At 37.8% G+C, this 23927-nt stretch overlaps 1 protein-coding gene across 7 annotated transcripts in view; it reads right to left on the bottom strand.

Annotated features, from left to right (window-relative positions):
• The window catches only part of Scn8a (sodium voltage-gated channel alpha subunit 8), a 178557-nt gene that overhangs the window by 64315 nt on the left and 90315 nt on the right, over positions 1 to 23927 (bottom strand). For all 7 annotated transcript variants that reach the window (XM_048802751.1, XM_015493370.2, XM_048802753.1 and 4 more), the window contains 5 exons: positions 23453 to 23516; positions 21738 to 21879; positions 20224 to 20430; positions 18701 to 18994; positions 6650 to 7012 (listed from right to left, as the gene is read on the bottom strand). In XM_048802751.1, the coding sequence (XP_048658708.1) occupies positions 6650 to 7012; positions 18701 to 18994; positions 20224 to 20430; positions 21738 to 21879; positions 23453 to 23516 (1070 nt within the window). The remainder of the gene's footprint in view (positions 1 to 6649; positions 7013 to 18700; positions 18995 to 20223; positions 20431 to 21737; positions 21880 to 23452; positions 23517 to 23927) is intronic.

Here is a 23927-nt window from a genome sequence, read left to right as displayed (position 1 = left end):
GGAGAAATGAATTACAGTAGATGGGGTAGAGAGAGAAGAGGGGAGGGGAGGGGAGGGAAGGGGGGATAGTAGAGGATAGGAAAGGCAGCAGAATACAACAGACACTAGTATGGCAATATGTAAATCAGTGGATGTGTAACCGATGTGATTCTGCAACCTGTATACGGGGTAAAAATGGGAGTTCATAACCCACTTGAATCAAAGTGTGAAATATGATATGTCAAGAACTATGTAATGTTTTGAACAACCAACAATAAAAATTAAAAAAAAATTTTATCCTTTAAATATCTTTAAAAACTGCCTCAATTTTAGACTCATTACAAGATAAACATGTATGGGCATAAGAATAGACACATAGATTAAGGGAACAGAATAGATTTCTGAACCACATGTATATATCAACTGATTTTCAGGCGAGTGGCGCTACCCCTTGAGCCACACCCCCAGCCCTCAACTGATTTTCAAGCAAGGCACTGATTCAACTTCAGTAACTCTGGGTGAGGATTACTCAGTGTACTGTAGCAATCTGATCACACAGTGACCTTTTATAAAGAATATGGTTGGCAGAGTATGTGAATATTTATGAAATGTTATATATATATATTGAGATAAACAAAGATCAACCAATTAAGAAAAAATGAAGCTATTTATTTAGAGCTTTCTATAGCAAGGGTATCAGTCACTACTGCTTGCATTCTGGCAGAGATTCAAAGGCAGGAAGAGTGGGAAATCTTTGTAGGGGAAAAAGGGAAGGTTTCAGATATGCCTTAGTTTTCAGAGAAAGCTGTTGGCATGGGGAAACTGGAGGTGGACTAACTAGAAGCAGATATCCTGGGTGATTGATTAGGAGTGCAGAGCTGGATTTCTCTGGTCCTAAGTTGCAAACGAGAACAAAAATTAGGAGACCTATCAGTTATTACTCAAGTCCTGGTCATTTGGGGCTGGTTGTTATTGTTCAGCTTCCTGGGTTGTCACTAGAGAGAGCAATCTGACCTACTGGAAGCCAAACTTTTTCTTAAGCGAAATTTAAGTAGACCTAGAAAAATGAAGAAAAATACCACATTCATAGATTATAAGATATTAGAATTAATATGCCTGTTCTCCTCAATTTATCTATCAAGACGCTAAGTTTTTCAGAAGAAACTAATAAAATGATTTTAAAATTTATAAGGAATGTACAAATGCTTTACAGTAGGAAAATAATCTTTTAAAAATAATCTAGAATAGCATTTATTCTAGTAAATAAAATAGTATTTATTCATCTTTGATGCTTAAATACTTTTTTCTTTTTATGGCTGAATAATGTTCCACAATAAGGATGTAACACATTTTGTTCAGATGATTATCAGCTGATGAGCACTTTTTTTGACTATTGTGAATAATGATTTTGAGTATTCATGTACAATTTTTTTGTGAGAACATATTTTCAATTTTATTGGGAATACATCTAGTAGTAGAACTGTTGTTGTGTCATATGTTTAATTTATTTATATATATATATATATATATATATATATATATATATATACACACACACACACACACACATACATATTTTAGTTGTAGATGGACACAACATCTTTATTCATTTGTATGTGGTCTGAGGATTGAATCCAGTGCCTCACACATGCGAGGTAAGTGCTCTACCACTAAGCTACAACTCCAGCCCTATGTTTAATTTTTTGAGGAACTGCCAGACTATTTTCCAAAGTGGCTGTACAATTTTACATTCTTATTGGCAATACTGACTTTGCATATTCCAGCAGACCACTGAGTCAACAGAAGGGAAGAAACCTGGAGTAGACTCTCCCAAGTAAAGCAGTTGTGCAGTAGACCTCTGCTGGGGATTTTGGGAGATGTACCTCTGCTATGAGCTCAGCTACCCATTCTTATCATCTGGGAGAGAGCGGATGGAGAAGATTTAAAAACCATTTAAAGCCAGGAGCTGTCTTTACTTAATTCATCCTATAAGACTTGGAGTAAAACTATCAGTAACAGAGGAAGTAACTAAGAACCTTAATTAAGTTCTTTAAAAGCTAAAACCAGGTACAGTGGTGCCCATCTGTACTTCCAGTGACTTAGGAGGCCAAGGCAGGAGGATTGCAAGTTTGAAGCCAACTTGGACAACTTGGCAAGACTTTGTCTCAAAATAAAAAATGTAAAATGTAGCTCAGTGGTAGAGTCCCTCTGTGTTCAATTCCCAGCACCAATAAACAAACAAACAAATTAGTCAGTTTCTCTTAATCTAAATTCAAAGTTTATCAGAGCATTTGGCTACTGGCTTCCAACTTCCTAAACTGCAGCAGTCCAGACAGCAGATTCTACCCACTTTTCCATAGATCTGCCCAAGGAAGCTCAACTTATTAATTCTAAATTGCTATCACGTGGAAATACATAACTAGAAATCTATCAGTCATTTTTCTTGGAACTAAAATCGACAGGATTTTAGACATGTCCTTAGAATCTAGCCATTAATCCCTTTCAAGCCTTTCTAAAATCTTTATAGCATTCTGCTTTTCAATAATTATACAACAATTTCTTTCTCAAAGGATCTTTAGAATACTAGAAGAAGCTCTACTCTCTCCAAGTCAAGCAACTCTATAGAAATTCCACTCTCAAATTCTCAGGACAAAAAAATCCAAAAGTATAATAAAAGTATAAGGAAACAAAAGGTTACAAGAATGGGTTACAAAATACACTTCACATATTTGTATGTTCTATTTAGACTTCACAACAGTCCTACAGCAAATGTCCTTTGATCCCTCCCCCACTTTTTTTTTTTTAAACAGAAAAGAAAATGGATTTAGAGATATCACTTTCCCAGGAACATATGAACAAATGGAGCAAAAGAAGAAACTGGGCTTTAGAGTTAGTACTGTATAACAGTTAATGGTTAAATCTCTGGTTAGAATGCCTGGATTCAAATCCTAACTTTATTGCTCACTGTGCAATCTTGGATAAATTACTTTTTCCCTCTAAGCCTAGGTTACCTTCTCAAAAGTGCAGACAATAGCAGTACCTGTCTCACAGGAGGTGGGGCTGTGAGCATTGTACTAGCACATTTGACTCAATATGATATCTGAGTTATGAGTGGTTTCTGGATTGCTGACAGAAGCTGCTCTCTTTATGAGTCCTATTTTCTCAAACCAAAGATTGAGAAACAGGAAAAAGTTCCTTTATTTGCTGCTTTAGCAGAAAGCAAAAGTAAACATTCCCAAATTCTGAAAAAATCATCACTATTCAATCACAGTCACATAATTAATAAAGACCTAAAAGGTTTTTTGTTTGTTTGTTTTTGGAAGTGGGGACTGAATCCAGAGGTACTTCACCACTGATCTATAATTAAAATTTACAATATTAACATAAAAGTGTTAATATAGTATATCCTTTTAAGAAAATGACTATTTACCCTACTTTTCAAAGGAGCTAATATTTAAGCTGTCAGAAAGATCTTTTTGCCATTAGGAAAACCTTGGTTCAAATAAAAACTTAACTAAAGTTACTAAATCTCTGAGGAGGACATTTCTTACTGAGTAGGGTGGTTATAAGAGTTAAATAAAATCATATATACAAAGTGCTTAGCACACTGTAGTAAGAACTCAGCCTGGGATAGCTATAGTTATTAAGCCCACTGTAGAAAACTGGAAAGAAAAGCATAAGAAAGAAAAAGGTCACTAGTAATTTTTCCTTTCAAGGGCAACTACTGCTAACTTTTAGTCATTTTTTTTTCTATGTATTTTGTCTTTATATAGATTTGATCTCATACTACATAGACTAGGTATACTCTTTTGCTTGTTTTGTTCTTTTGGGCCTATAGCATAAATTATGACTAGCCATAACAGCTTCTTTATGACTTCTAATAAAAGAGTTTTTCCTAGTTATGAAACTCTTGGGAATGATATGCTCTTGCCTACTATACCTTTCTGCCACTTTGAGGTCTCGCCTCCTGGTCCTGGACCAGTTCTGTCACCATCATCACTTGGGACCACCAAAGAAAATCTCCTAAGTGCATATGGGGTGCAGAGTATGTACGCGTCCCACAAACGCAAAGGCATAGTTCTGTAGGCCACAGTGTAGGGTAGTACAGAAAGTCTTATATTCCATAGCCACCAGTGTGACAGAAGTCACAAAACAAAAACAAAAACCCCAAACCTGATCACCTGACTTTGAAGATCCTTTCTAGATACCTTCTCTCATCTCCTCAGCAAAAAAAGAATAGATTTATTTGGAGATTTGTTTATTTAAGATCAACAACAATGGAATTAGCAGTAGTAGTGACTGCAGAGTTCCCCCTAAAACCAGAGAGTTGGCAAAAACAAATGTTATAGATGATTATATGTTACAGATGATTATATTTACATTTATTTTTATTTAATTTTCACTAACTTTGTATCTAGTGTATAAGTTGTATTATTTGGGCTAAAATGTTAGATTAAAACTGCCAGGACATTAAAGTCAAATTTAGCTCTAAATATTTGAACTATCTCCACTGTACTGTCATGCTGAACTACCCCTCACTCTCCAATGATGTCAGCTCTTGCTTTTTTCAGAGAATAGAATTATCCCTATAATTGTGGAGCCCAAAATATTCAACTAGATACAGAATTAGTGAAAATGAAATAAAAATTAAATGTAAATATAATCATCTATAACAGTTGTTTTTGCCAACACTCTGGTTTTAGGGAGAACTCTGCAGTCACTACTACTACTGCTATTCCCATTGTAGTTGATCTTAAATAAACACATCTCCAGAAGAGTGATGGCCAGTGACTATACAGAGAAGACATTAAAATTAATTGGGAAACAGCAGATTGGGGTTTCTAAAGGGTCTGAGATTTTGGATCTATCACTGATGAGTTGTATAACCTAAAGGAACACAAATTCTCTGAACCTGTTTCTCATTTTAAAAATAGTAATCTAGGGCTGGGGATGTGGCTCAAGCGATAGTGCGCTGGCCTGGCATGTGTGCGGCCCAGGTTCCATCCTCAGCACCACATACAAAGATGTTGTGTCCTCCGAAAACTAAAAAATAAAAAAAAATTTTAAAAAAGTAATCTTAATCTCTTTCAGTCTTATATTTTTTTTTGTACCAGGCATTGAACTCAGGGGCACTAGGTCACTGAGCTACAATCCCCAGCCTATTTTGTATTTTATTTAGAGACAGGGTCTCACTGAGTTGCTTAGTGCCTTGCTTTTGTTGAGGCTGACTTTGAACTCACAAACCTCTTGCCTCAACCTCTGGAGCTGCTAGGATTATAGGCATGCATCACCGTGCCCAGCTTACTTACAGAAATTTTGCTTAGAAGAAAGTAAATAATGCATGTAAAAGTAATTTGTAGCTTTTTAAAAAGTATAAATATAAGGGGGAAATATTCTGCTTTTAAGATAATAGGGCAGGGGGAGATGAGTGAATCTCAAACACATCCAAACTGCCTTTTGAATTTTTATGTACGGTCAATAACTGCTCTAACATGCTAAAAAGACAAATCACTCTGAAAGATTTCATCTATGATTATCCAGATTTCCTCCATACATGCATCATGCTGATTAAAGGGCTAGCTATCTTCATGCTGTGTTAGAGGACACTGAAGTTAGAACAATATAAAAGCTTATATCAAGAGCTTATACCAGCTAAGAAAGCATCAAGGAAAGTTAAGGAATTAGAGGTAGAAAGGATAAGCATCACCAAGGTCATAATAATTTCAACTAAAAAAAATAAAAGGTATAAACAGCTTAGAATTTAAAGTAAGGTTAAGAGATGGATTTTCCAAAGAGGGGGTCACTATTGGAACCCCACAGACAAGTGATTTTGTGTAGCTATTACATGCAACTCCTCCAGAGCCTGACATTTGATTACATTTAAAATTCATCTTTTGATTCCCTTCTCCTTCCTTCCCCATACACTGTGTGTTCTCACCCCAACCCCCCACTTTTTTCTCCTTTGACTTATTTCCATTTCAATTTCTTCTAAGAGTCTAGGTCCAGTATCCTACTGGTCTTAACCGCTCCTTGCCTAGCTTTTCTCCTTGTATATACCTCTGGTCCCAGCATCCCACATGAACATGCCTCTTTGGAAAAAATCACATCTCAGGAGATAAAACATTATTCAAAACTATATTACTTTTTTTTTTCTTAAATAGAAAGAATAAGATTTTTAAATTTCAAGCTGTTTCCCTAGGAGGAGAGAGGAAGTTGGAATGCGGGAGAAGCAATGGTGGTTCCAAACCGGCTCAGACTTGTCAGACTTGGTCATTGGTGGTGGCACTCTGGCATTCTCATTCCATCGGGCAGTCAGTTAATGCAGGTAGGGGGAGGGGAACAGATGGGCAGACAGACTTGCAAAAATGAAGAGAAACAAGTAAGATAAAAAGATGGTAAAGGGAGTCAGAAACAAGGAAGAAAGTTGGAGGGCAGATGGAGAAAAAAATAAAGGAAAGGAGAAAACAGGGTAACAGAGGCAGGACTGAAGAGAGAGAACTAGGAGGGAGAGAACAAAAAGACAGCGGGTATTAATAAGGGTGGGATTGAGAGACCTGTGCCAAGGGCAGGGCGGGATGAGGGGAAGGGAGCTAGAGACTGCCATGCCTAGCCTCATCTACTGTGTGTACTTCCTTACACTGTCATCGGTAGCTGCCTTATCTATTTTCACCTCTGGCAGTAGCCGCCCGCCAATGTGGGAGCCCGGCCCGCCGATGAGCGACACCACGCCATTGCAGTCCACGGTGCTGTTGCGCTTCACGCTGCGCCGCAGACTGGGGAAGATGCGCGAGGAGCGGCTGCCCTGGCTGTAGCCGCTGTAGCCGCTGTAGCTGCTGCGACGCTCCCGGGCCCGGATGGGGATGAACAGCGAGTCCCTGCGGCCTTCGCTCTCCTCCACGGTGCTGTGCTCGTCGTCTGCAAACTCGTTCTCTGAACCTGGGTCTCGGAACCGCCCAGGGCCCCGGAAGCTGAAGATGCTGCTTTTGCTGTTGTGGCGGGAGAGGAAGGGTGAGCCTGGGATGCTGAGCAGTGACTGAAGGGGGAAGAAAAAAGAAAGAGAAGCATGAGTTGGGCTGGGATCCCTTACAGGATAAGCCAAGACAGTGGTGCTGCCCGCCCAAACCCCACCCTGGAAGCTCTCTTATCAGAATGCAATGTTCCCTAGAGTAATGTTGCATGTTGTATTTCCACAACTCCATCATCCACTGTTACTTCCCCTCCTCCATACCCTCTGAGACACTCCTCTGTCTGACCAGCTAATAATCTAGAAACTCTACTCGCTGTTCACTAATGTATGGCTATGAGGCTTGTTATCTCACATTTTAGGTGGCTGATCCATTGGGAAGCACATCACTGTGTGTACTCCTTATGTTCACTAAGATTCACGAGGGTGAGTGTGCCCTTCCGCTTACTCAAGTTAAACTCTAATGCCACACAGAGAGAACTTGAAAAGTGCCCATACCACTTACTATTCCCTCCGTGAGTACTACTCTATAGTGGTCTTCAGGGCCTTTAAGTTTAGTTGAATATTATGCATGCCCTCTCTTGCCTCATTTTAGAGTCAATATAACATTTTTTTAATCAGAAATTTAAATAGCTGTAAATTATATAATTCCCAGATTAAATAATTGTAAATTACATAATTCTCTACATTCGCATTTTTCAAGTAAAACCATCACTTAAAATTCTTGTGACCCTTAAAATCTTTAAAAATAACATTTCCTGCATTGTTATTATAATTCTTATGAATATAATTGATCAAGCTACACAAATATATTACATATTTTATAATAAATTAGTTTAAACAGAAAATTTCATTAAAATATTTAATGAGATAGATGAATTTATTCATTTTTAAAATTTTTATTATTTATTTTTATTTTTTATTTTTTGGAATTGGAGATTGATTAAAGGGGTGCTTTACCACTGAGCTACATCCCCAGCCCTTTTTACTTATTTATTATTATTTTGAGACAGGGTTTCACTAAGTTGTTTACGGCCTCACTAAATTGCTGAGGCTGGCTTTGTGGATTTTCATAAAACTGGGGCTTCACTATTTGTTTTAATACTTATTTTTAGAATGACACATGGCTCACCATCAATTCCCCCTCTTTTCTAGTAATAGATTTTAAATCCTGAGAAATCTTATTCATACAAATATTATCTTGGAAAGGAACAATTTTGTTATAGTAATATCACTTAATTCTTAAACTCTTTCCAAATTATATGCAAAAATTAATGTAGCAAACTATCAGCAAATTTCATCATAATGATCTATCACTTAACAAATCAATCGGGTCTTCTTTTAATTTTGTTGAAAGCAAAAAACTGAAAACCAAACTTGCCACAGGATTTTTTACCTAGTTGTCAGAAGTATTCCAAAAAGGATTTATTATTTACTAATAATTACATGAGTTACTCTTTTCCTTAAAGACACCTTTTTTAACCCACTTGAAAAGTTTGGAATAATTAAAACACTGTTAATTTCTTTATGTCATCTGCCACATTTTGCAAAAAAATGATTCTATCTTATCACACAAAACTTTAGAGTGAAAGAAAGATTTGGCTCATTTCATTTATGAGAGCGTTCACCACATGATTTAATTGATAAAGCTAGCCCTCAATGTCAAAGTAGCAGGCTAGATTAGACTTATTTTCATTTTGAAAAAGCATGACCTCATTTTTTCATTTTAAATAAATGTACCCCAGTGACAGTTATCCTATCCTGAATTTACAACAGCCCGACACCCTTGATTATAACTGCTTTATTTATTTTTTTAAATATTTATTTTTTTAGTTGTAGTTGGACACGGTACCTTTATTTTTATTTTTATGAGGTTGAGGATCAAACCCAGGGCCCTGTACATGCTAGGGGAGTGCTCTATTGCTGAGCCACAATCCTAGCCCATAACTGCTTTATTTTTAACAAAAATATAAGATATAGATAAATTCAGACAGCCTTATGGTGAATTTAAGGTCCCTAAAGAAAAATTCATAGACAGTAATATTTTCAATTGTCCTCTTACTTGGCATCCCAAAGACTTTTATACCTCAGAGAAATGAACCACATAAAATTTGGGATGAATAAGGAGGAGAGTACTTCTGAAAAGGGAAGTGGGAAAAGAGAACCAGTGTGATTTTTAACCACAGGGTTGATCTCAGGTAGTTGTGTGCTAAAGGTCTGGAAATTGGGTTCCTTAAAATTGTGCTTGGAAAGTCTTCAAGTGCCCCAAGAGGATATAAGCCCATTTTGAAGACCACTGCCCTAAGAGAAAGAAACTTGAAAAATGACTGCTATTAGACAATCCTCCTTGCTACCCTGAGATACTTAGTTTTGTCCAATTAGGACTTTGAAGGAGCTTCACAACAGCTTAAAAGTATGTAGGATTTTAAGAGTTTTTAGGTCTTAACTGCCCTCGCTAGGTGTGGTGGCACACCTATAATCCCAGTGACTCAGGAGGCTGAGGCAGGAGAGTCTCAAAAGTCCAACTCCAGTCTCAGCAACTTATCGAGACCCTCAGTAATTTAAAGACCCTGTCTCAAAACAAAAAAATATATAAATAAATAAAAAGGGCTGGGGATGTAACTCAGTAGAAAAGTACCCCAGGGTTCAATCACCAGTGGGGAGAAAAAAAAAAAAAAGACTACATTGTAGAAGTTAAGAGCAGGCACTGTGCCAATATAGAGCATATATTGTAAGTGCTTAAAGAAACCTTTTTTTGATAATACTTTTGATAATAACATTGGAAAGGCTGTGGGACCCTTTTTAGCATTTATGTCCTTGTCTTTGTGTTGTATAGAACTCAATTTCTAGTTCTACACTCAAAAGGCTTTCAGTTTCTACCTCTTCCTATAACGTACAAAGTCCCCATCCCCAGATCAGTACATTTTCTTTGGAGAATTCTACTTTTATCATGGCTCCATTCTCTCACCTGTGTTTATTTATTTATTTTATTTTTTCATTTATTATGTAGTATTTTCCTGCCTAGGCTCTAAACCATTATTATTAGGTCATTTATATAAAGTTCACTGTTAAACACATGCCATAGGCTATACAAAGGCCTCTAGGAAAAAGGCTGCAGGTAAGAACATCTCTCATCACCCCGGTTTATTTTGTTCTGTAGCATCTTGGCTTCAGAGAGGAGGAAGTACACTAGTAGATTCCAGAATGGTGGCTGGGTCTTGTTATGAGTAAAGCCTGACTCGCTGTCACAAGGGCATGTGCCTGGCCAATCTTATGCTTTCTCCTATGTTGTTGGATTGGTAAAGAGATGGGGGCCTCCTCTGCCTTACTACTCCTCTCTTGTTTGGGCATCCCCATTGAGTCATTGAGTCATTCCCCTGAACCAGTTCTATTCAAAGTGTGATTGAAAGATCAATGCTAGTATAAGATGTGTTACTGGTTTGCAAAGAGACAAGCAAAGAAACTGAGAGAAACATTTAGAAATTTTTATAGCAATTAACATAGTCATAACATTTAAGAATGTGATGACTTTTCCAGAAATTCATTGTTATTATATTTTATAATGGTATCAGTTTATGAAGAATAGGGAAAAAATAGAAATTAGTCCTTCACCACAGTTTGGGACACACTCACTGTTCTAAAGCTGGAGATGGTACCTTAAGATGCACAGGTACAGAGGAAGAGTTTATTTCTCAACTCCCAAGAAAGGTGGCCATGCCACACCATGGAGGACCATGTGTAAAGTGTCAGGGATGGCTAGGAGGCAGGATTGAGTGGGAAAGCATAGCCCAGAGCCTTTATTGTAGTTTGATTCTCCAGGAATGAGTGAAGCAGAACAGATAACTTTAGGACTGGACAGTCAATAATTTTAGAGGGGTTTGGATTATAGAAGTGATACTTGGTATGTAGTACCTGACCCTGGGTGGTTTGGGGCAAGAGAAATACTGGCTTGTTTTTTGAGTTAGACAGGAGATGACTTGGGGTATGAGCTCTGGATCTGTTGATCTACATATGAAAGGCATGCTCAAAAGCAAGTATGAAGTTCTAGTGGCAACATGTCTATAATCCCAGTGGCTTGGGAGGCTGAGACAGAAAGATTGTAAATTCAAGGCTAGTCTCAGCAATTTAGTAAGATCCTGTCTTAAAAAAAAAAAAAAAAACATAAAAAAAGGCAATGTGACATAGAACACTCAGGGTACAGGTCTAGATGTTAACAGATTAGGAACTTATATTACCCTGAGGGCCTCACTGGAGAGAAAAATGACTAGGGGAAAAAAAGGACTCAGACATTTTGGGGTGTCTTTGTTAAATTCCACAATCATCCTTAACACCATCACTCCATGTCCTAAGAAGTGAAATCAAGACCCTTCCAACTCTGATTCCAATTTACTTATTACATTTTATCTTTCACTATTTCCCCTCACACACCCGGCCATACAGTCACCCTGCCTTCAGGACTTTATTTTCTCCATTTCCAGTGCACACTCCATTTTCAACTATGGAAGAGCATATTGCCTGATCATCTTTATATCTCGTGGGCTATTTTGCATATGAGATACAACATTTAGCTTAATTAACAAGTATTTCAATTATACACTGCAAGTAAGTCACCTGGATTGAACCCATATTTTATATTCAGCCAATATGGGTGCTGACACTACCCTATACATTAGTCCCCAACCAAGGAAAAGAGGTTTCATTTGTTTGAAGATAAAATTAAATTTTGTTTAATGAAATACTAATTATGTCTGAGGACTTATCACTCTATTAATTCCTATAATCGAGTTAGATTTATGAGATGATTAGATCTTACTTCTTGTTTTCAAAATCTTTCCTGCCAACCAACTAGATCCTTTTGGTCCTTTTCAGATGGTCACAACACAGCTAATTAAAGATATCACCTTAGGTCTATGTACTTCTTAGAAGAATGGCTTTGAGGTGTTCAGGATTTGAGGGAGCAGATCTCACAGAAAAATCGACTGTCGGGATTTCAGGGCACCCACAGGTCTACAACAACTTGGATATTTAGAATCTGACAAATGGGTGATTTTCAATGTTCTATTTCCATGCCATATTTCATTTTTAATTCACATTTCTTTCTAATATAATATAACAGAGAATTAGAAGCTGCTTTTGCTAAAAGTATTGCTTCTTCATTTGGACCTGCAAATGCCCAAGGAATAACTAAAAAGTAGGGTAAAAATTGACATCCCTGCCTTCATTTGTATCTGTTTTCAGATTCCTGCTCAGCTCTGCATAAAGGCATCTTTATCATTTACAGAGTATTCATTTTAAAACATAATAACAAGGCTTATTAGTCCTAAATTAACCTAATCTATCTTGTCCCTCTTCAAGACTGAGTACACCAGGATAAGAATAACTAAGATATTTTGAAGGTTTGTAGGGGCATTCAATTGCCAGCTTTTACAATGCCCTGGTTCCACACTTCTGGAGTGATACCTAGAAGTCTCCAGTCATTGCCCTACAGCTCCTAGGAACAACAGAACCTTTCAGGTAGATCACCCCAGGATAAAACTGCCCCCCTAAGCAGGAGCAATTATCTCATGGGAATTAAATTGCCTCCCTCCAGGATCACAGGTCTGATAGATAAACACCCTGAGCAGCAGATGGAGATTGTCCCCTTAAGCAATAAGGATCAGAGCTGCCTCACAAAACCAGAACTAAAATAATGAACAACCAGATCAGTTTGACTAAGACTATTAAATTATGCATATCTTCTACTCCCCCTATCCCAATTCTTCCTCTATTTAATCCTAAAGCTCATGTCGGCACTCAGACGACAGGGCTGAGACTCCTGATCTCACTCTGCTACCCAATGTGGCCACACTGGTTAACGTTCCTTTCCTGTTTTTAATTTTTTGTAGTTATAGTTGGACACAATAACTTTATTTTGTTTACTTATTTTTATGTGGTGCTGAGGATCAAACACAGGGCCTTGCATGTGCGAGGCAAGCACTCTACTGCTGAGCCATAACCCCAGCTCCCCTTTCCTGGTTTTTACCATTACTTTTTCTCTTTGTTTTTTGGCCAGACCTAATTTCTTGGGACTCCCAGAGTTGGGCATTTGGTCTAGAATTCTAGTAATAACAGCACTGATTCTTAAGTGTGGTCTGGGGACTTCTGGTGGTCCCTGAGACCCTTTTAGGGGGGCCAATGAGGTCAAAGCCATTTCATGATAATGCTGAGATAATATCTGCCTCTATGGCTCTCATTTTCTCACAAGCATATAGTGAACACAGTAGGCCTGTCACAATAAAAGACTTCTTTTGCAAAAAGCAGTGATAATAATGAATATGATTTTTAATATTGTATATCAGTATTTGGAAGATTTGTATGATTCAGTGAACCAAAATTTCCCAATTGATCAATCAATGCATGATGCTACAGATCATTCACAGGTTAAAGATTTATGGTGCTAAACAAAGCAAAGGATTTTAATAGAGCAGAGTATGAAGTCACCATGTAGTTTCAAATTTTACACTGCAACTATTGAAAAAATTGCCATTGTTAAGTTTGGGAACAGAACTGAGAAGGAACATTCATGACCTGAAAAGGCTATTATGACATCCCTCCCTTTTCCAACTACATATTTTTATGAAATTGAATTTCCTTTAAATACTTTAACAAAAAATGTATATATAGCAACAGATTAAATGCGTGCAGAAGCAGGTATGATATTCTAGCTGTTTTCTATTAAACGTCAGATTAAAGAGAACAGCAGAAATATAAATGAAACCACTTTTCCCATTTCAGTTTTTATTGTTTTGGAACAGTTCATTTTTAGAAAAAAATATATAATTTAAATTAACTATTAATGGATTTAATCCCTATATTTTAAATTTTTTGTTTGTTCTTTTTAGTTATATTCGACAATAGAGTGTATTTTGACATATTATACATACATGGAATGTAACTTCCCATTCCTGTGGTTGTACATGATATGGAATTACACTGGTCGTTTATTCACATATGAACATAGGAAAGTTATGTCCAATTCACTCTACTATCTTTCCTATTCCCATTCCCTCTCCCATCCCTTCATTCCCCTTTGTCTAATCCAATGAACTTCTATTCTTCCCACCCTAACCCTTTATTGTGTATTAGTACCTGCATATCAGAGAGAACATTCAGCCTTTTTAATCCCTATTTTTAAATAAATTAGTACATATTTTTAAAATTTCTTAGTTATAATTTCTAATAAGACAAATTAAAGGTACATTAAAAAAAAGTTCCTATGGTCCTCAGTTTTTAGAGATATAAAAGGGTGGTCCAAAAAAAAAAATAGGTATAGAAATATAAAGGAGTCCTCAGACCAAAAAATTTGAGAACTACTGCCAACAGAATAAATTAATTTGGAAATATAAACTCATCCTAATACTTAGAAACTGTCCTGCATCTTAAAAATATAGAGAAATAGGTAAGAGATGAATGGGCAGTAGACAATCTCAGAATATGAGGATGTAAAGGAAAGTGACATACATTTGAACTGCTGTGGGAAACCAACACCAAATTCATTTGTAAGAGATAGATGATCATATATGTGGTTATAGGTGAGGGAAGAGGTAGTCAGAAGCACAAATTCTGGAGTAGATGGGCCTGGATTCAAATCTTGGCTCTAAAACCTACTAACTATACAACATTGGATAAGTAACTAAATCTCTAGGCCTCAGTTTCCTCATTCTTTCAAATAAAATCAGACAAACTGCAGTAGAGTCATGGGGAAAAAGAATATTACTTTTTTTTAAAAAAAACTTTTAGTTCTCAATGAACCTTTATTTTATTTATTGATACGTGGTGCTGAGAATCGAACCTAGTGCCTCACACATGCTAGGTAAGCACTCTGTCATTGAGCCACAACCCCAGCCCCTGGAAAAAGAATATTGCTACCCTGTGGGATATCTAAGCAAGTCTTGGCAGTCTGATATGGCCTCTAGGAATCTATATATATTCTTTCTTTCAAAGAGGGGGATTAGAAGAAGTGAACATTTTCATGTAAAGCAGGATATCTCAGAATCCCAGTTTTATTTTTTGAGCCAGGGAGTAATCACCGCAGCTCTGTGCTAAAGCCTATAGATTAATCAGAGACTATTCAATAGTCAAGTGCTACCAGTGCTAAGGTATTCATTAACTAGCTCAGTGATGGCTCTTAAGACAAGGCTAGGATTATAACAAAGCTCCCTAAGAGAGGCCAAACTAGGAGAAATGTGCTGTGAAGGTGAGGCAGTTGGCTCCCAGCCATAAAGAAGTCCCAGAAGGGGTTAAACCAAATTTTTAAAGTCCTACAATCATTTGTCAAACAATATTTGAATGCTAGCTATGTGTAAAGAAGGAGAGCTTGACTGCAGGACTTTGAAAAGAAGATATGAACATAAATAAATATGTATACAGAGTACACATACAGTAAAAAAATCAACAAGCAGAGAGGGACATATAAAACATGATGAAAAGATGAAATGAAAATTTCCCTTAGGGAATGAGGAGGTCAGGGAAGGTTTCTTGAGAAAAGAGGTAAAAGATAATTATGATGTGGAATTCAGAGATGGAAAAATGGGACATCTTAGAGTGGGCCTTTTTAGAGTAAACCATAGAGGGTAGAAAACAAACATTATGCATCAGGAGTACTGGGTAGTTCATTTTGGGTTAAATACTAGAAGCTTGATGGGGCACACTGACTGGAAACTTAAAAGATAAACTGTGTCCCTAATAAAGGGAGAGGAATGCTCTGAACTCCATGCTAAAGAGTTGGAACTTTATTAGCAAATAGAATAAATCTGATTAAGGGAATACCCTCTCCCACTCTTCTTAATAACTATTTGGAACTGTTGATATTTTCTTTAGCCCACAACTCCTCGTTTCCTTCAATACATTTTAAATTATCTTCATTATGGAAAAATTAGAGGGATCATTTTTTTCAACTTCTTATACACTGTCCACAAACTTATGTACCTCAACATTCTCTATTTTCCTGAGGTTTCAGAGGATGAGATGCCCTTTTTCTGTTAAAGACCATATCTATTTGCCCATCTTTCAAGATTGTACTTCATTTCTACTCTATTCTACTCCATTTTCTAATCCTACCTTTCCATCTTCTGTTTTTTTCCCTCACAGATGATAAAAGTGCTATTTTCATCTAAATCCTTCAAAGAAGTTTGCATAAGAAGTCTACGCTCGGGCTGGGGATGTGGCTCAAGCTGGGGATGTGGCTCAAGCGGTAGTGCGCTCGCCTGGCATGCGTGCGGCCCGGGTTCGATACTCAGCACCACATACAAACAAAGATGTTGTGTCCGCCGATAACTAAAAAATAAATATTAAAATTCTCTCTCTTTAAAAAAAAAAAAGAAGTCTATGCTCATTGTCTTCCCATTCAGACTGGCACTCATTCTGACTGAAATATGTTTTTAAAAGTCCTCAATGATTTTTACATTATCAAATCCATTGGACTCTTCACATTCTAATCTCACTCTGCATCTTTGTTAAATTTCAACCCCCTGGATCACTTCCCTGCCCTCTCCAACTCTTCTGCTTTTAGTTTCATTAACTCCTGGCTCTCTTGGCACCTCTAAGCAGTCATCATCTGTTTTCTTTCATGAGCTCCATCTCCTACTCCCATTAACACCAATGGTCATGTTTTTGGTCTACCTGACACATTCAGTTAGTGAGATCTCATCAAGTTTCATGGTTCCAATCACCACTTCTCGCTCAGGACCTCTTCCCTGAGCCATCATTTGACTATATATGTGTCTAAAAGACCATTCTACTTTGTTATCCAACAAATAATCCAAACTTAGGGTATACAAATTAAAATACACTTTCTTTCCAAACCTGGAACATCCTTTATTTTGTCTACTGTTTCTCCCTCATCAGCATACATGTACTTCTAAACACATACATCACCTGAACAATTCCTGTTTATCCTGTAAGCCTCATTCAGAAATTCATCTTCCTAGAAAATCTTAGCTGAACTTTCAGGTTGGGACAGACCTGTTTTCTTCAAATTACCCCCAGTATATCTCAATTATGGAATGATACTGTCCAACTATTACATAAATAATTCTTTAGTGTATCAGGCTGTCCCACTGTCCTATAAACTCCTTAGGGTAGAGATGATGTTTAAACCATCTCTTAGTCTCTGGGATCCTTGATATGTGGTAGAAACTCCATAAGTGCTTGCTTCTTGAATAACGACAGCTACATTTTAGGAAATGGTCTGCTGATAGCACATACCATAAGGAGAGGGAGAAAGACTAAAGGGAAAACCAAAATCTGAACTAAGATAAGATTAATAGCGGGGGCTGGGGATATATATAGCTCAGTGAATGCTTGCCTTGCATGCACAGGCCCTGGGTTCAATCCCCAGCAACACACACACACATACACACACATATTAAAAAAAAACAAAACAGATTAATAGGAATAGAAAGAAGGGGATGGTGGGAGATTTGCTGTGTTAAAATGAACAGGACTGGCCAAAGACTGAATGGAAAGTGAGAGACACCAAGAAGTGGCTAAATGAACTATCTCTGGAGGGGGCAGGGAGAGACACTGGAGACATTGCAATGTGCAGTAAATGTTATCTATTCTGTACCTTTAAACTTTCTAGCATTTCTTTAAGATGGGGAAATTTTAATTCTTAATGCCCTAAGTGGTGATGTTTAAAACCCAAAGGTATTTATCATATGATGATATTTATAGTAGTAGAATGATCAACAATTATATATCCTCTTTCCTTTCTTTCTTTTAGTTTCCTCATTAATCCAAGTTGTGTAAAATGGGAGGCTTTTGATATACTATTGGCTAATGCTGAGAGCCATAGCCAAGTAGGAATGACGCATGGCAATTTCCTTGTCAGCCTACCCAATGTTGCTTAGAGGGAGGACTCTCCATTGTGGAAATGGGCTTGCCTTGGACCCAGGTCATTTGCAGTGACATTGCATGAATGTTTGAGAGTTTTAGTTGAAAGGTGACCCTGCTCAGGGATTAGAGTGGATCCGGGTTTAGGGTGGATCCTGCTGGGAATAGGGCGGTTCCAAGTTTAGGGTGGACCCTGCTGGGAATAGGGTGTATCCTGCGGTGCCCGCTCCTGGAGTTCCCGTGGAGTTCTCACGGGGTTCTGAGAGTATTTGGTATGCAGAGCCCGGTGGAGGGTGAATTTTCCCAGAACGTGCGTGTAGAGCCGGTGAGAGTCGGGAATAAAGAGTTATTGTTTGAATCTACAAGGCGGTGTGGTGGCTCGGTTATTTTGTGCCCAGCCAGACTTCGGCAGGCTAATTTATCAGCACAACACTATATGTCTAGAATATCTAGGACAGTTCATTACTATAACTTGTCAAGCTGAAATAAGGTATGCTAAAGAGTTTCACCACTATTTTTATTATTATTACCTACAATTATATGCAATTCTTAAATAAAGATGTCTGAAGCTCAACTGCTAAGAAAAGTTCCTCCTAATATTTTTAGAACTTGACGCTTGCTGGTGGGACATTCATTTTACTGTGAAGCAAGGCCACCAGAGGTGATGCTTACATCAGGGAAGGCAGGGCAGGACTAGAGAACAGCCATCCCCAATGCTGGTAATGCTTCCTCCTAGGGGAGGGCAATGTGGAGCATAGGAGGAGGGGGGACTGAAGATGCAGGGATTGGTTTGAAAGTCGGGAAGCCAGAGAGGAAATAAAATCAAGCAGGATTAGCAAAAAAACAGAATTTCTAGGCTTATCTGATCTAGTACAAAGAGTTTACCTGGTTCATAATGGAGAATTTCCTCCCGATTCTGTTGTCTGGCAGTCGAAAGCCCTTCTTCCTCATACCATCTTCTGACTCTGACTTAAATACCTTCTCAGGATCCCCTTTCTCTTCTCCCTCAGAGAGTTCCTTTTGCTTCCTCTTCTTTCTCCTATTACGTCTTTCCTTGGCGCTCTTTGAACTGAGTTTAGAAATTTCGGATGAACTCCGAGGAGAGCCAACCCCATCTTCACCTTCTTCCTCAATGGCATCTTCTGAAACAGTGCCTGCAGAAGTGGCCATTGCGGCAGCCTAGAAAGGGGACACAGTAACAGATAGGTTCAGAAGCATTACTTAGGGTCACCTGAGCCAGCCAGTGTGTGGAGCAAATTTCCATTCCATAGCCAGAGAAGAGAGGAGGCCATGGCTAGGTCTAGCTGGCTCTGTTATCTAGGCAAATCTGTCATCTAGCACACAGCCTTAAGTGATCGGATCAGAACCCAATGGTGACAACTTTGGGTTTTATTCTTTTTTTGGTAGAGCGGGGGTACCAGGGCCTGAACTCAGGGGTATTCAACTACTGAGCCAAATCCCCACTCCTATCCCCAACCCGATTTTGTATTTTATTTAGAGATAGGGTCTCACTGAGTTGCTTAGTGCCTCACTGTTGCTGAGGCTGGCTTTGAACTAGTGATCCTCCTTTCTCAGCCTCCTGAGTCACTGGGATTGCTGGAGTGTGCCACTGTACCTAGCATGTGTGTATATAAATTATTAGGGTAACAGGTCACTTTCAAGTTTTACTTTTAATATTTGGCCTATTTCTCCTTTTTTTTTTTTTTTTTGGTGTGGTGCTGGGGATTGAACCCAGGGTCTGGTCCATGAAAGGCAAGCACTCTACCAACTGAGCTATATCCCCAGCCCCTGTTTCTCCTTTTAAATTGGAAACAATACTCTATGACCATAGAGTATCTCTGAAGGGGATCTGAGGGTGCAGCTTTGTGGTAGAGATCATATTTAGTATATGGAGGACCCTGGGGTGAATCCCAAACATTAAAAAAAAGAGGCTATGCTTATATGAAGAACTATTTGAACTGCTCTGGTTACTTTTTTTTTTTTTTCCCAGTCAACAAACGAGTTGAACACTGAAGAGATGAGATCTTCAAAAGATCATATTAACACATACTAATAGCCAGGCATGGTGATGCATGCTGTAGTCCCAGGTACTTGGGAAGTTGAGGCAGGAGGACTGCTTGACCCCAGGAATTCAAGTCAGCCTGGGTAACAGAGTGAGACCCTGTCTCAAAAAAAAAAAAAAAAAAAAAAAAAAGATCATATTAACATATTAACAAACGATTTGGCCATTAAGACAAAAAAGAATAATTGGATTAACCATCTGCAGTTGTTACTTGGGTTATTTTAATTAGATCAATGACTTCTATTTGATAATGTACTTAGGAAAGATCAATTGCAGTGGCAATCAGATGGAGCCTTAATCTCTATGATTTGGCAGGAAGGTCTGCTTCAAAAAATTAATCACCCACCTGTGCCTCTTCCTGTTGCTTCTTAAGTTGCTCCAACATTGCTTTGAACTCAGCCTCTTTTTGTTCTGCCTCCTCCAATGTTGCCTGATTCTGCTCTTCATAAGCCATGGCCACCACAGCCAAGATCAAGTTCACCAGATAGAATGAGCCCACAAAGATGACCAAGACAAAGAAGATCATGTATGTTTTTCCAGCTGCTCGTAAGGTCTGCAAAGATAAAACCATTTTTTTGAGTCACTTGCATCAAATGAAGTAGGCTGAAAACACCTTGTGAGCCTAGTTTCTCTGTAGGGGCACCATCTGCAATTTGAATAGGACGGTCCTTTCTTGTGTGGTACTCTTTCTTACTGAAGAGAAACACATCCTCAGTGGCCAAATGGATTTCCTTATGCTTAACTCACACTAAGTGGCAGTAGTTCCTCCTATCCATTTTGTGTATGAGGGATCTTTCTCCATTCCCAAATACTTCCTATAAACTCCTTTCATATAACAATGCTTTATTCATTTGTTTAAGGAAAACACATCCTGAATTAAGAATTATATTTTACTTCATCAGTTAGTTCTAAAATAATATGACATGAAGGACTGGAGAGGTAAAGAGAAAAAGGGAAGAGGATTGATCCTAGACCTATTCCTTTCACTAACAGTGAGCAAATGAACATCAAAGAACAATTGGGTTTTAGGTTATGTAAATGAAACCCACTATTCCTGAGTTTTCATTTTCATCCTTTCAATCCCCAAAACTTAAAGGAACTTATTGTCAATCATAAATGTTTCATGAGAAAGAGTCAAACCTGAGGGAACTGTCCAACAGAAAAATAAGAACTGATTTGGGGATTTGAACTAGATGCTTCCCTGAAAGAGGATCCTTCATGCATGAGGAGGGCACGTTTTTTATTCTTAAACAAACTGGCATCACCAAATGCCAGAGTCAAAAAAAAAACAATGGACTGTTGTGGAATTTCTAAGCCGAAAGACCCTTAGCATAAATCTACCCTACAACTAGCAAAATTAAACAATGTGTTTAGTCATCAATATGGCCTGATGGAATGAGACTGACCTTATCTCTACCATTACAATCTGTTTGAACAAGTCCAAGTATATTATAAATCTCAAAAATGCTGACATATTTAAACTCCAAAGCCCTTTTGGATAAAAATTTCATCTTACACAAACAGGTATTTAGTATTTCTTAAACAGATGTCCTAAGCCCTGAAACCCACACTGCAAGTGGTAAAACAATAGGAATTAAGTATAGACAGCAGATTCCCAAGCCAGGCAAAAGCTAACAGTGCTACAAGCTTCTACAACTATACATGACTAAGTATTTGAGAAATAGGGATGAGAACTGAGAGAATTCCCAGTTCTAAATATTATAAAGCAATGGACGGTGGGCAATGCCATCCTCAGATCCTGTTTAACATCTTCACTAAAGGTCACTCACACAGAATGTCCCCCAAGCCCACGCTGCCCCATGTAGACTCTACTGCCAAAGAAAAAGAAGTATTATTTACCAACTGATACAAGTTTTCCCAGTAGTCCTGGGTCATAAGGCGAAACAATGCCAAGAAGGCCCAGCTGAAAGTGTCAAAGCTTGTATAACCATAGTTAGGGTTCCTTCCTGCCTTCATACACTGGTATCCTTCTGGGCACTGCCTGAAGAAAGAAAGGGAAATTCAGGACTTTTCAACATAATTCCACAAGCCATAATCTTAAAGATATTAAATAACATAATTTTATTTACTCCATGGCCTTATAGGTAGGAAGTAACTATTTATAAAGCCAAGCCAACAAACTGGAAGAAGAAAAAAAAAATGAGAGAGAGAACATAAGTAGCTAGTCAATTTCGGAGCAGAGCCTATATCAGAATCACATGGTATGTCCCTTAAAAATGCAGATTTCTATGCTTACCCCAAAGCTAAGAGCTGAAAGCTTTGGAAATGGGATCTAGGAACCTGCACTTTTGAGATATGAACTTTTTTCTTTCCCCCAATATTGGTGATTGAACCAGGAAATGTCAGACAAGTGTTATCATTAAGTTACATCCCTAGCCCCGGGTAATTTTTTTTTTTTTTTTGTACCAGGGATAAAACCCAGGGACTCTCGATCACTGAGCCACATCCCCAGCCCTTTTTAAATATTTTATATAGAGATAGGGTCTCACTAGTTCTTTAGGGCCTCACTAAATTGCTGAAGCTAGCTTTGAACTCATAATTCTCCTGTCTCAGCCTCCCGAGCTGCTGGGATTACAGGCATGGGCTACTACACTCAGCTCCCAGGTAATCCTTATTCATGACAAAATATGAAAACCACTGTCCCAGATTAATATCAATCTGTAATTCAATAAAATTCAATTTAGCTATTCTCCCAAGTGACAAATGCCTATATGTTCCTTTTAGTTGTCTATGTTCTTTTAACACTTGCTGTGTTGACCTAAGTCATAATGGAGATTTTTGGTAACCTCAGTTATACTATTCTTCTGTTTTTGGATTCACCTGTTTTGTTTTCAGTGAAATCTTTAATATCTACTTCAATATAAAAATTAAATGGATTTCTTGTTGTCATGGTCATATTAAAGCACCAGTTCCTAAGGGACCAATATACTCTGAATAATAACACTACTACTGTACATTTGAATAGCTCTCTGTTTACAAAGCATTTTTCATGTATGTTATCTAATTGGCTCCTTATAGTAAACTCATGAGGAAGACAGAACATGACCTATTAAATCTATCTTATGTTTACTGAAATTAAGGCTCAGATAAGTTAGGCTTGGCAAAGGTCTAAAGCTAAGAGAAGCAGGACTCAAATACTATGTTGTTATCTGTTCTTTCCCCCATGTCAGGTCTAGACCATTTCTGGGTCATCCTTGGATGCTAAACTATCACTAAGATGGTGTCCTTATTTTACATTGTATTAACTGTGTTAAGATAGAACAAGGGGAATCTATAAGAGGTGGTAAGCTACCTGGTGTTATAGATTTTCTCTTTATCCTTTAACATCGTTAATTTTTAATTTGAGACTACAGGTACATTCACCTTCTGATGAAATGTCATCTTTGGATGGACAAATATAAAACAGTAGGAAAACTGAGTTAACTAATAGGTAAGGTCTGATTAGGGTTTATTTTATGAGTTCAAAGAAAAGTGGAAACATTGCCCGTTTACATCCAACTAAAAATAGGCATATTATTTTAAGGAAGGAGAATAAAATTAGGTGAGCTACTTACCCAGCATCTGAACTGTTCCCACAGAGTAAAGGTTCCAGCATGCCAGGAACCGTGTAAAAATTTGCTAGAAAAATTTGAAGAGGCAGGAAATGAAAAGGCAAATTGAAGTGAATGAGAGAATAAGGTTATACTGTTCCTGGCTAGCCCCAACAGAAATAGCTATTGATTTTTAGCTCATATAAATCTTTTCCACCAGCAGTTGAAAGCTGATGAGAAGTCCTTCCCATTAATGATTTTCCTATAGATATCTACAAATTTAAAGTGCTCCCCTGAAGCCCTTCATATAATACTCTTCTCATCACATATATATTAGGTTTTGGTACCTGAATAAAAGGGGTCTAAAGTAATTTTCTGAGTTCTTTATCCCTTTAGACAATTTTAATCTTGTACTGTTATGGTTTAGATATTAGGTGTTCCCCAAAAGCTCATGTATGAGACAATGCAAGGTGTTTTATGAGAGGCTTACCCCAAGCAG

This window comes from Marmota marmota, unplaced genomic scaffold (assembly GCF_001458135.2).
Source record: "Marmota marmota marmota unplaced genomic scaffold, marMar, whole genome shotgun sequence".
Lineage (NCBI taxonomy): Eukaryota > Metazoa > Chordata > Mammalia > Rodentia > Sciuridae > Marmota > Marmota marmota.
The sequence above is the reverse complement of the archived record's forward strand: the minus strand, read 5'-3'. Positions and strand labels throughout refer to the sequence as shown.